The sequence below is a fragment of the Scomber japonicus genome, chromosome 9 (assembly GCF_027409825.1).
Source record: "Scomber japonicus isolate fScoJap1 chromosome 9, fScoJap1.pri, whole genome shotgun sequence".
Taxonomy (NCBI): domain Eukaryota; kingdom Metazoa; phylum Chordata; class Actinopteri; order Scombriformes; family Scombridae; genus Scomber; species Scomber japonicus.
In genome coordinates, this window is record NC_070586.1 from 17809438 (window position 1) to 17822789 (window position 13352).

The following is a 13352-nucleotide window of genomic DNA, read 5'->3' on the forward strand; positions in this document are numbered from 1 at the left end:
CGACCTACAGTAACCTCTGTGTACTCCAATGAGAAATGAAACAAACCTAATGCTGATTAAAACTCTAGGGACCAGAATAATAAAGGGTATAAATTGCGTTCACAGAGCAATAGATTGCGCTTTTAGTTAGCGTGCGGTGTGCATATTTAAATTAGGGTTTTACGTGTGTAAATGGAGGGTTTGGACGAGCAGAAAGAAATTCGATCAGGTTCTAGTAGAAGAGGTTAACAAATATAGTGTGTTATCAGAAAAAACGACATATGGGAGTGTATTTATGCTGTTAGTAAAACCAAAAATATTCCACTCCAAAAATATTAACACAGGTGGAAAAAATCTGTCCTGAGCGCATTCTGTCACTGTGCCTCCGTCTTCTCCTCTCCAGTGACAGAAGTCATCTGTGGAGTGCGCAGTCTGTTAATACCTGCCCTTCAAAAGGTATTATTTATAGACGCAGTTACCATCAGGTTTGGTAAATCTCAATGTGTGTGCTAAATAACATATTTGCATTTTCTCCTCCCTGAAATCTGCACAATGGGGTTGAAACGCCCCATATTACATATTCATTATGGCAAACGTACTAAATCGATAGCACTTACTATCTGTTGTACAATCTATCACAGTTGAAAGATGCAAGTCTCAGTGTGCCGTGTTAGTACATCAGCTTGCATATTTTTTGCAGGTGTTGAAGAGTTTGCACACGTTTTTACTAGGGCTGGGCCGATATGCTTTTGTGCCGATTCGATTCTCTAACGATTTTTGGGTCCTAATTCGATTTAAATTGCGATTCTGATTAAACAAGTATTGCGATTTTATATTTCAATTATTGTGATTTTCTTTCCTTAAACAACAACAGGTTGAACCAAACACTTGATAATACATCATAAGTCATATTTACAAAAAACAATACACACATCACATCAGTTTGTGAGATTTATTTTTAAAACTGTGCACCTGCCCTCACAAAAAACATTCTCATCCGCCAACATCTTACAATAAACTAAACTGCTACATTTAGCTGGTCTTTAGAAAAATAAAAATAAAATAAAAAAAATTTAAATAAAAAAAAAAAAATGTAAATAAATAAAAATCGACAGAAACAAAATCGGGATTAATATAAAAATCGATTTTTTGGCCCAGCCCTAGTTTTTACACATCCAAACCTTTAGTAAATCAGGGCTTTAGGCCATTTTAAAATGTATAATTAAACCCCTTTTATAATTGGTCAACTGGTGTTTATACCTTTAAAACTGTTAATCAGTAGTAATTAGCCTGCCATGTGTTTCTGCTACAGTGTGTTTTAAATGAATGTGAACTTTTACAGCAACACCTCAGGGTTGAACGTTTGAATGTTTCACAGGAGGGAAAAAAGTTTGTCATCTGAAGTGATGAAAGTAAACAGAATGGGGCTCAGCCCAAAGAGGGAAGAAAAATAATGCGTGACTGAAAAAATAAGTAATTGGATGAGAGATTATGTAGTGACTCAGAAAAACAGCTGAAGATATGACACTGCCAACTAACTAGGCACAGCCACAGAGATGGGCAATAAAGCCCTAGGGACCACTAACTGTTTTATGATGCTGAAACGTATAGGGCCGCCATAAAAAAATTAAAAAATAAATAAAATATGGCAGGTACTAAAATAATACATGTGACATTTCATTTCACACTAGTTCCATTGAGATAGAATCTTCAGATATTATGGTTCTTCTAATCTACATTGTTATGGTTTCAAGGGTAGGCTTACAAATCAACTTCTTGTTTTTTTAAGTCCACTTCAGTCCAGGCAACCTTGCACTGTTTTATTCTCTTTGAGTTTTTTAAACCACTTTCCTCTTCTTACTCTCCTTTTCTTAGATGCTATCAATGGCCCACTGTGTAGTTACTGCCATAATACTATATGTATAGTATGCTGGAAAGGCTGAGTTTGTCTTCTTCACTGTAGTAAGTCTGTTGTGCCATGACTACTCATCACCATTTGCACTTTCATACACAAGAACAGTGTATATAACAGCATCTGTTATTTTGTTCATAGATATTACACAAAGTTATGTTGTCTTTTTTTCAAGATTTACTTTTGGGCACTTTATTTGAAAGTATTTGGCATAGAGGCAGACTGGAAACAGGGAGAGAGAGGGGGGAATGACCTGCAGCAAAGGTCCCTTGCCGGACTCGAACCAGGGACTCTAACATAATGTGGCATGCACGGTAACCATTAGACTACCAAAGCGATCTACAGAAAGTTATGTTAATATGATCAGGTAGTGGTGCCTCTTCGACATAACCACAGAAAACAGCTTGCAGTGCTTCCTCTCAGATAAAGACACAACAGGATTAATCATTGGTTTGCAACGTGTGCTTGTACAACTGTGTCTTTACTTACCCGTAGACTGTATTTCCAAGAGTCACCACCAGTTTCCTCAACAGCTGGAGAAGAGAAGAGAAGACAAGGAAAGAATGTCAGAGCTAATTATTGGTGTCCTATAGAGGGCATAATAAAAAAGTGTATAGTAGCCCACACTACATTCTGAGATGACAAAAAGTTATCTGCTTGGAACAGCTGGTCTGGAAATTATAGCTGAGGTTGCACAACACAAACACATTTTCATTTTGTCTGAGCAAAAGTGTTTCGAAACACCTGTGTGTGGTTCTGTCTGACTGTACAACTGAATTTGAATTTGCGCATTGGGCTCTGTTGTCGCCCTTTTACAAAGTGTTGTGTCCGAGTGGTCAGTGTCATTTCATCAAGTCTGCGAGGGCACTATGCTGCAGGGAAGATAAAAACAAGTTACTGAGAGAATCAGTTCTCACAGGCAGCCGTACCTATAACCATCACAATAATATTTTCCCTGTAATCTATCTCCCTGAGCATTTTCTGAGAGGAATCTACTTAAACAATTTATAAACTGTGGTTGAGTGGAGTATTGCTACTTGAGATGAATTTTGGCTTCTTAACCACATCAATCTTTAAGCTATAATGTTTGATATGCATAAGATAATACTCCATTATGACAGAATGTTTCATTTATGTCTGTCGATTATCACAATTCAAGAAATGATATGGCCTATTATCTTTATGTTCAACACCTCCCCTTGCCACGTCAGTACAGCGTCACCACTACGTCAATGCAACAATAAATAAACAAACTCTGGTAAAGTCTGCACCCAAAGCACAATTGCTGACTTCATGAACTGTAGGAATGGCTAGCTCTTATTGTTCTGACAACATGCCTGTTGAGTCTGTGAGTTCAGATAAGTCTGGACATTTGGATTCAGCCAGTGTATTTGGGGACATTACCAAAGCTCTCAGGGTCCTCTTCCCACATTGCCAGCTCTTCCTCTGTGAGAAGGAAGTAGTGTGAAACAAGCCGGCGTCCAATCTCTGTCAGCGTGGGGTGTGTGAAGAAAGCTGTCTTGATCTTGTGAGCCTCCAGACTCTCTGGTTTACTGTCTGAAAGAGGGGAGATGCATGGAGAGAGGAGTGACAGTGAAAGAAAGAAAAAGAAAGACAGAGAGGAAATGATATCTTGATTTACTATTAATCTGTCAAACACCCAATCAAACATAGTTAATACAACACCACAGTACAGACTTCTGTTTGTCCGTGCCTGCACTTCTCAGCTTTAAATATAATTTTTGGTGGAATTCACAGTAATACCAAAATGATCTATCAGTACAAAGTAGATAAGGTATATCAGATCTCTAAAAGTAAAAGTAGGTATATCAGCTCTTTAACCATATTCCAAGCTCCTAAACCACTAAGTCTACACAGTGTTTGATACTCATGTTCAATTGATTTAAATACATTTTTTTTCTGTGAAAACAAATATACCCAGTTTGACTCCTCATTAGGTGAGTCATCTTCTTTAGTCTTTGTCAACTTTAAAATTAAACTATACTCTATTTTACTATAATTTGTTAAAGAAAAAACTGAAGAATGTTCATTTCAACAGTGCACCAAGCATTTTAAGAAGACTATTCAGAAGAAACCAAAGTAGTTAAGTTTGAGCCAGACGTGTAAGTATTTCCACTGTTAAAACCTTCACTTTTCTTGTGGCCCCTGACCCCCATGTCATCACTGATACAGTGCTAGGGGCCATGTTGTAATACACTCAGTTTCTTCCTGTACGTCTATATGACTGACAGCATGGGCCTAATAAACCAGCCAGATCGCTGCTCTGCACTGAGCTGTGTCTGTCAAGGCTCAACTTTCTCTTTAGCTATGTGACCTTGCTACTCAAAACACTGGTGTATCTGGCACTAAGAATAAAAGCAAACTGACTCAATTAAGTCAGGGTCAGACAGATGTTGACAAAGAAAAAGGACCACAACCAACTAACAACTGCATAGGAAGAAGAGGCACACAATAAAAGGCACACCAAAGACCACAACAGCTACAAGAACCAAGGCTGAGCACTGTGCTCCAAGGTTAATGAAGCACTCGAGGCCTCTGATAGCTTGAAATAAATATGAGCCATGGTAGCATACAATGACGCTGACGGTACCACTGTGTTGTGCTTTCCAAACCACTGTCAATGATCTGCTTTGAAAAGCTAGTGGCATTTTTTAGTGGCCTCTGAGTCACACATCTGAAATTCTAATTTCATTTCAATCAATTTACAGTATGTCAGTAATTGTTATTACTAAAATGTAATTTTATTTTCTTATACTGACTCTTCACTTCATATTTCCTTTACTCTCCAACTCCCTTACTCCTCTCTTTACCAAAGCCCTCATTTCCTACCTTCTATATTCTTGGCAGGTTTGTAGGCATCATTCTTAACGATCATCTTGATGAGGTTCATGCACTGGACAATGAAGCGTTCAAAGGTCACTCCTTCCCCAGCAGGTGTGAACACGTAGCTGACAGCAAATTCCAGGGAACGCTGAATAAGGGGTATAAATGCACACGGATGGTACTCTAGGAAATCTAACAACTGCACAGACAGGAGAAGAACACAAACGAGGAGGGACATAGGGAAAGAGGAAATGGGAGAGAGGAAAATTTGTTAGATTCTATAACAATACCCCAGAATCTACAATAAATTTGTTATTTTAAAAAACAGACATTTTGTCATTTTGTTATCAAACTCACAACTTTAGTGTACAGTATGATCGTCTTCTCCAGTTTTTCTCTGCATGTGTTATCTGGACCAGCTTGCCGACCTGCAACACAATCACACAGCGATGTTACTTAACAGCAACATGATGCTTGATAACATACAGCATCGCAGATCATTGTGAGTTATTTTGTATAATACTGATTTTTGATTCCTTGTGCTATTAACATAATTTGGCAATACATAGATGCTATTACATTTAAATGCAACTAATTCAGCTTGACAATAATGGGATTTAGTAGACAGCAATGAGTAATAAGATTATTACTGCATTAGTTTTTTTCTTTTGTCATCATATAAAAAATGATTTTATCCATGGTGACACTGCAAATAATCATAATTATCTCTTGACCCTAAAAACAGATCTAGACTTCAACATGGTTAAAGTGCAAGTAGAATCAGAAACATTTTTGTTTTAAAGCTTTTACATCCAATAGATTTCAATTAATAGTAATAAAAGCTGAATATACCAACAAAATATGATGCCTTTAAGGAGTAAGTATGTCTGGCCCCATGGTAACTCATTAAAGAAAATCGGGGTAGACTGTCAAATATGTTAGTAGCATATTAACAAAAAATTCTAAAAAGGTACACTGGATCAAGCCAACGCTTACAATTACGTCAACTGTTAATGAGAATTTAAACCGAGTTACATTTAATTCAGCATGACAAAGGTGTCTGATCTTTCCTATTCAATTCAATCAATCAAAATTATGAACCTTGTGGGTTGGTTTAATAAGCAGCAACACAGAGCTATCAGGACGCTTTGCTCTCATTCGCGCTGCATTGACAGTCACACAAACACACACGCACGCACAGACACTCTAGCGCACGTCCGGGAGATTCTATATATTTTGCGGGCGTCAGGGAGCTGCTATCAATATGCAGGAGAGTTGTCTGCACTAAAGCAATACCTAGAGCTGTAGGGGTATTTGTAGCACCAGAGATGCTACTGTTAGGATACAGTTAGGACACTGTTAGGACATTTAGCACACTTAACTGTTCAGGGATGGCTATGGACATTAGGCTATTTTAATTTAGTTTTTGTTTTATTGTAAACTTGAATATCATCTAATATGAAGAGTGCACACTGCAGTTAGAGGATCACTACATCATTCTTTTGTTTAGAGTAAGTTTCCAATTGAGTGCTGAAACAAGTAATTGTTACATTATATTGCTAATAAATTATTTAGACAGTAGGGCCTTAGTGTGGTACATTGCAAACAACTGATGGAGATTATATCACTCATGATTAGTCTAAAAATGGCATAGGCATCTGGGCTAAAAGGACCCATCAAATCGTGACCTTAAAATCGAAATAAAATTGAATCGAGGATTTGGAGAATCGTGACACCGCTAGAGATGATAGTGTCATAAACTTTTCTTGTGGCTTGGCTGAGAGACATAACAGACCAGACATTGGCTCCAGATCAATCATAGCGACCTGCGTGATGTCATTGGAAGAAGGGTCCAGGGACCAACATCCAGGAGGAGAAATTTAAACAAACAATGGCATCTGAAGCAGTATGTATGATACTAGCAGCATGAGATGCACCATTCCTCTTTTGCTTCGCAATGCTTACAGTTCAGTAGTGCAAGTACAGTAATAAAAGAGCCCAAACATGACCATGAATGACTCACTCCCTCTGATGTAAATTTTAGTTCCATAAAACTACTCCTGATGCTAGAGCCAATAAAGATGTCCCATGTAGTTTATTTCCTTGTCAGCTCATAGATGAAATCAGCCAGGACAATAACAGCCTCTGGCGTACTTCCAATTAAGTCTCTGAGGTCACAGGTATGAACCAACACCCTTCCCTCCTCTTAATAAAATCTACTAACAGAGGTAGAAAGTACATTTTCCACTTGAAGACACAACCACACTGAAATTAAAAGGGTATTCGCTATTTCTGACATGATATGTCGCCTGGCAAAAAAGTTCCAACAATGAAGTGACAGACAGTAACAGACAGGTGACATCAGTTGGAGCAAAAACATCTAACAGGAAGAGCCAGAATGGACCACAAAGACACTCCCAAAAACACCAGTTTTGTGCAAAGCTGATATTTCTCCCAAGGCCAGCTGTGAGCTGCAATCAGCTAAGTAAGTAGTGGAAGTGATAGTTGTGGCTGATATCTGAAATTGTGTTTTACTTGCATCTGCTGCTATTGAAGCTCATGGAGTGTTGTCTGAAGTGTTGTTGACAAAGAAGAAAGGACCACAGATGGTGACATCACAGTTAAAGTGAGATTAAACTGCCACTGAATGGGGTAATTACAACACAAAGGGACAAAAAATGGCATTACTGAGTAAAATATGGCTCTACCCCAGTTCACCATGCTAAGAGCTACTAATTCCCTCACATCCCTCCATGTAGTTGCTAGTGCACATGCAGTGTGTGTCATCCATGCAGAATTAAACTGAAAGGGTGTTAATTCATCATGACAAAAATAGATCAAAGTAGTTCTTTTTGAAGCATCATGTTGGACCAAGACACAAGACAGTGAAGAATTATTCTCACATGTAAATAAAACGCAATATTAGATAAGGAGGGCAAACATTTTTTGATCTGATCGGCAGAAGGGTGAGATTAATTAATCAAAAGTGGTAACTTTATTGCTTCGATTTTACAATTTACATTTCATTCAACAGATGCTTTTATCCAAAGCAACGTACATCTGAGAGCTGATACAACACAAGCAGAGATCTAGTCAGGAGAGAACAACACAAGTAAGTGCCATAAAGCTAAGTTTGAGACTGTTTTTTTTCGTTTGTTTGGGGGGTTTTTTGTTTTTCATTTGTCCATTCAATCAAATGCAAAGGTATACGCTAAAGAGCTGGGCAGTCCCTTTTTAAAGAATGAGAGGGACTCTGCAGATCAAACAGGTTTTGTTGTTTTTTTGTCATTTCAACTGCCAGGAAACCACAAAAGAGAAGAGTCTGTATAGTGAGATAGGGCCCTTTTGTGGCAGCAGTAATAGTACCAGTTCCTATAATTCGGTAGTGCTTAGTGAGCGTGAGGGAGCATACACCTGAATGAAAGAGTTCAGGTAGGGGGGAGCTGTTTGTAAGCGAGTGTCAGGGTTTTGAATTCTCTGTACCAGGGATTGTGCTGCATCATCAGACAGGTAGGGTCTGATCTTCCTGATGATTTACAAGCCAAATCAACATGACTGAACAATTGAGGGCACATGGACCTTAAAGGTTACTTAGTCATCAATAGTGACCCCCACGTTTCAGGTAGACTTGGTGGGCTTGAGTCAGGTTGATTGGATAATGATATCTATTTATATAGAGGGACTGGCTGGGATTACAAGGAGCTCAATCTTAGAGGGATCATATCTTCTAGTGCAGGGTGATGTTCCAGGAAGATACGTGGCTTAAACATACACTTTCAAGATCCATCAATTACAAAGATTTCATATATAGAGATTACGACTCAGACTTATTTTAAGTAAAACAGTAAGTAATACAGAGTGCACAAGTTTATCTTGTAGGTCATCTGTTTTCTAATCATTTAGAGAAGAATTGATGCCCCTTATGATGACTTTGCCAGAACTATTAATTTGAGACCGTCATTATGCTATGGCACTATTAGATGCCTAGACTTTTGGTATCGTAAAAATGCCTTTGAATTTTAATGTAGGTGCCATCTTTGTGCATTAGATCAAGCAGCAGTAATTGAGTTTTACTGAAAAGAGAAGCCCAGGATCACAGACTGAGGACAGAGAAAGAGACAAGTACTCACAGCATTCCAAGAACTGTTTTAGCCTTTCAAACACTGCATTCAGGAAACCCTGAAAAGAAGGAGGAGATGGAGAGGCTGAGATAAAGATTAATCACTTTGACATTTCTGCAGTTGAATCGCTCATGATTGCTCCATTAGGATTGCCCAGAAGCAGATAACTTTAGTATGCATGTGGTGGGTACGTGCATGTCTACGTGTGTGTGGCCCCAATGTAAGTATTTCAACCATTACACAAACTTCAGCTTTCAGGCTAAAAGTTGTCTCATTATTGCTATAATGGAGCAGTCAACAGAATTACTTCTGTCATAAAATGTCCTTGGCATTTCCCAGTTGACAGAGAAAAAAGACACAATGGATAATTAACTATAACAATAAAAAAAATTTGAAAGCACTACAATAAAGAGACAAAGACAGAGAGATAGAGCATAATACAAACTGACTCAGAAGACCCATAATGTTCTTCTATGTGCGTATAATGTATCTCAAGGTTAGTTGTAAGATAAACTGAATGTCTTTTTGGCAGGTGGTACATGCTTTCATTTGAATTAGTTTGTCAAGTATTCAATATATGACAAGCAAATTCAAAACTTTAAGCCATAAATATCTTCTTTTTTTTTACCAATACCAACAAATAAAATTAGTGATTACTTTGGTACTAATAAATGCAAACCCACACAATATATCAGCCTCCTACCAGTGGCTCCCCAATATTTGACTGACTTAATGAGATCTGTTTTAAGGTTCCCTGAGTTAAATCAGATACATCACTATTTTTTTGTTTTTTGTTTTTAGGCTGTTATTTATTTATATTTTCATAGTCACTCTAGGCTTTTCACTTTTTTACCATTAATCTATAAAGTTACTGCTATTCTTTAACCAAAATCTTGATTGGTAAAACAGGAAGTAGTTAGAATCTGCAGCTTGAGTTCAAAGGACTGGGACATTTTGTGCAACTAATTCCATTAACTCTAAGCCATGGGGGGGAAACCAAAACCCTACCCTGACAGATGCTTAAGATTTATTTTTTTTTATTTTTTTTTACCAGAGAGATTTTGACTAAATTAAATTAACAGTTTCATGGATTTGGACTTTCTTCACCCTGAGAGTGGGAGAATAGCTCACGCAGAACTCTTTGACTCTTTGAACCGAGACATAACTTAAGGCCCTTTCAATCACAGCGTCCATCCACATTTTTCACCCTATAATTGGAGTCGTTTTCAGCTCAAAACACCAACAGAAAAATATCAGCTTTTCCTAAATATGAGAGTCTCTATTGCAACCAAACGAAAAAAGGAAAAAAAAAAAACTACTATCTGATTTTTCTCAGACTCACCATCACTTCCATATTCTGTTGTGGCTCTTGAAATCCATGGACTGTCAACTTGCGAAGCACTGAGAAAGAAAAAAAACAAGTATTGTCCCTAATTGCAATTGTATTATATGGTAAACTCCACTTAATTGGTGTTTCACAAAGTATCAGCACATGCTTATGTTTTCAGAAACTAAACTTGTCTGCCTGACATCTTGGCAATTGTGATAATCATATCCTGCATGATCAGTTTAATTATTCATGGCCAATATTTGACAGTTGCTATTCTAAATGAACACATCACTGCACCTCTTTACATGACACTGCAGTTGTGGAAGTATAATGTATGTCTGTGAGTGTTGCATATCACTACCTTTAAGAGAGAGCAGTGTCCTCTCCAGTGAGCTGAGCGCTGCCACCTCATCTGTGGCATAAATCTGCTGGAGGAAGCAGTCGGTGTGGTGGCTCCACAAGGAGCATGCAAAGCTGTAAATGCCTGACGCAAGCTGCCAAAACACAGACACACACATAAAGAGTACAGTCAATCACATACACATAAAATTATTCTGGATCAGTGATCACCTTTAACTAAAAGGCATATGAGGCCATTCTGATAATCACATGAAATTCATCAAAAATATATTATACTTAGGTTCAAATTGCACCTACGGACATCACATATTCAAAGCCAGTTACACTGGTGTTATACAAATATGAACGTGCTTCCACATAAAACAAATACACACAGAGCAAAGAGGCTAAATTAACTTTCTATTACATTCGTTGCCATAACATTATTTGGGCGAAAACCAATTACTTTTGTTCCACCGAAGGCATACTCCCGTAGAGGCAAAATAAGATCATCATAGGTAGAGAGTACTCCCTGTCCTATCAAGTGTCTGGTGTATAGTCTAGCTCAGCAGCAGAGGAAAATAATAAGTCTGACATGGCATAATAATGAGCTTTGAATTATGCTTTGGCGGATATTTTCATAAAAAGAAAAGAGATAAACATTACGTCTCAGTGACTATTCAAACATGCTCAATGCTTCAAGCATTTTGAGTCTGCTGTTGTTGAAGGAAAACTACACATCAAATATTTGTACACTGTTAAATGTCATGGTTTGAGACATTCCTGATTCTTGATTAATGTAAATAAAAATTTACTTTGTTAGATTATTTGCATAAAACTGCAAGACTGACAACTTTGCTCTTTAGGGAGATTTCTGTAGAGCTGGTCATCCCTCAGAGCCTAATCCAATCCATGTTATCTAAAAGTGATGACTAGAAATGTAGAAAACAATCTCAATTTTTTTCTTTCACTTTATTACTTATGTTTCTCTGTTTTTAGGAAATCAGGTGATGTACGAGCATATGTATCTGTCTTAACACGTTTCTATGGGAGGAGTTTCTAAGGTCATTTTAACTGTACTCTACATGGCTAAAAACAGGTCTAGCTGCACAACTAGATGTACTCTACCTAAAAATAATAGACAGGTGGTCAGTTCAAAATGTTTTACAAATGCTATAGGACCTACTAAGCTGTGTTTGTAGCCTAATAGCCAACTGAGGTGATGAGGTAATCAGTCTCCAGATGTCCTATGGTGGCACTTTCAGATATGTTGTCCCCCTGCTGTTCAGCTCGTTACGCCTCATTTACGACTTAAGAATTTTTATATACAAGACATCATTTAAATGTTGAATACATCTGCTACCTGATAAAACAAGGGTACCTTTAAGACCGAACCTGTAGAATCCTGTCTGTCCTTAGTCTTTGACCTTCCAAATGCTTCTCCAACACCACACAGACTTCCACACTCATAGACTCAACACAAGTTTATATATAGCCCAATTAAATAAATGTGTTGCATAAGTGCCATAGTAATTAACTGTGAAATACAGTGACTATAAAATAAAATGACAGTCATCCTCTGACTAGTTACTGTAATTAAAGCTCCACCTGCACAAGTTTCTTGAAATTACTTTGAAAACAACAATGTTTAAAATAGCATATATACAATATCTGAACCATCATCCTGGTAAATAAGTCTTATTTAACCTATAATCTTTTCTCCTCCAAATTAATCAAATAATCTTGAATTAAAACAAGACAAAATAATAATAATAATAAAAAAAATCTACAATGGTGCTACAATCACATCCATCCAAGTCTCCTTAGACTTACACTTTTATGACTCTGACCCTGACTTTTGAAGATTATGTAGATTATGTAGATGAGAAAAAGAAATAATAATAAAAATGTAAAAAGCCTCTCCTACACACACTTACACAGGGACCCAGGGTCAAAGTCGTAAAATTGTACAAAGGAGACTTTAAAAACACACTTCAGGGTTTCCCGCAGAAAATGTGTTAGTTAAGGATGTGGTGGTGGTGTGGTGGTGTGGGGGGGTACTTAGATGCATTACATTGAATGGTGTCCTTAATATTTTGCCCTCCTCATGTATGTTAATGGAGTGGACAAAACATTAGGAGCACCATTAAATATAATGCACCCTAATACATCAGAATCACTCGATAATGAATATAAAGCAGAATTTTTTTTTTTTTTTTTTTTTTAAGACGTAAGTTAAGGCGGCAGGCACAATAGTCTTTTCCTATCAAATGAAAAACATGGCTGAAAATAAAGCTTGGTTACTGACCCCAAGTGGCTCACTATACTGAAAAGCATTATGAAATGGCACAAGAGCTGAAAACACAGCTTGCAACACCTAAAAAAGGTAGATCTCAACACTTTTACATGTCACAGTAGACTGACAGCTTATGTCCACTCTGAAAACAGAAAACTGTCAATTAAGTCTCCATTTTCAAAATATTTGCATCACTACAAATAAGAAGCCAATGACACAGAAACAGTCTAGTAGTTGCCAGCCAGCAATTGTGAAACAATCTGAATTCCAATTACTTTTGTCAATTGTCACTGAATCACGAAAGGATTCCAATGCATACAACAATCAACTATTTTTCTGACGTGTGTGTGCACGGCCCGGGCGTTTGCTTTACAGCTGCAAATCGTGTGTGTCTGTGCTAATGTGTGTATTGTGTCTCTGCTCCTTTTCACAAAGAGAGAGACAATAGAGAGGCTAATTTCAATAAAAGCAAACCATTTCATTTCCTCCATCTGCAAGCTGATTCCTTATTCCAGCAGGGAGAACTCTCAA

General features: G+C 37.5%; 1 protein-coding gene across 2 annotated transcripts in view; it reads right to left on the reverse strand.

Annotated features, from left to right (window-relative positions):
* The window catches only part of ipo11 (importin 11), a 116156-nt gene that overhangs the window by 86074 nt on the left and 16730 nt on the right, over positions 1 to 13352 (reverse strand). For both annotated transcript variants that reach the window (XM_053325328.1, XM_053325329.1), the window contains exons 6-12: positions 10548 to 10680; positions 10199 to 10257; positions 8866 to 8914; positions 5093 to 5163; positions 4742 to 4934; positions 3296 to 3448; positions 2381 to 2424 (exon numbers count right to left, since the gene is read on the reverse strand). In XM_053325328.1, coding sequence (XP_053181303.1) covers positions 2381 to 2424; positions 3296 to 3448; positions 4742 to 4934; positions 5093 to 5163; positions 8866 to 8914; positions 10199 to 10257; positions 10548 to 10680 — 702 coding nt within the window. The remainder of the gene's footprint in view (positions 1 to 2380; positions 2425 to 3295; positions 3449 to 4741; positions 4935 to 5092; positions 5164 to 8865; positions 8915 to 10198; positions 10258 to 10547; positions 10681 to 13352) is intronic.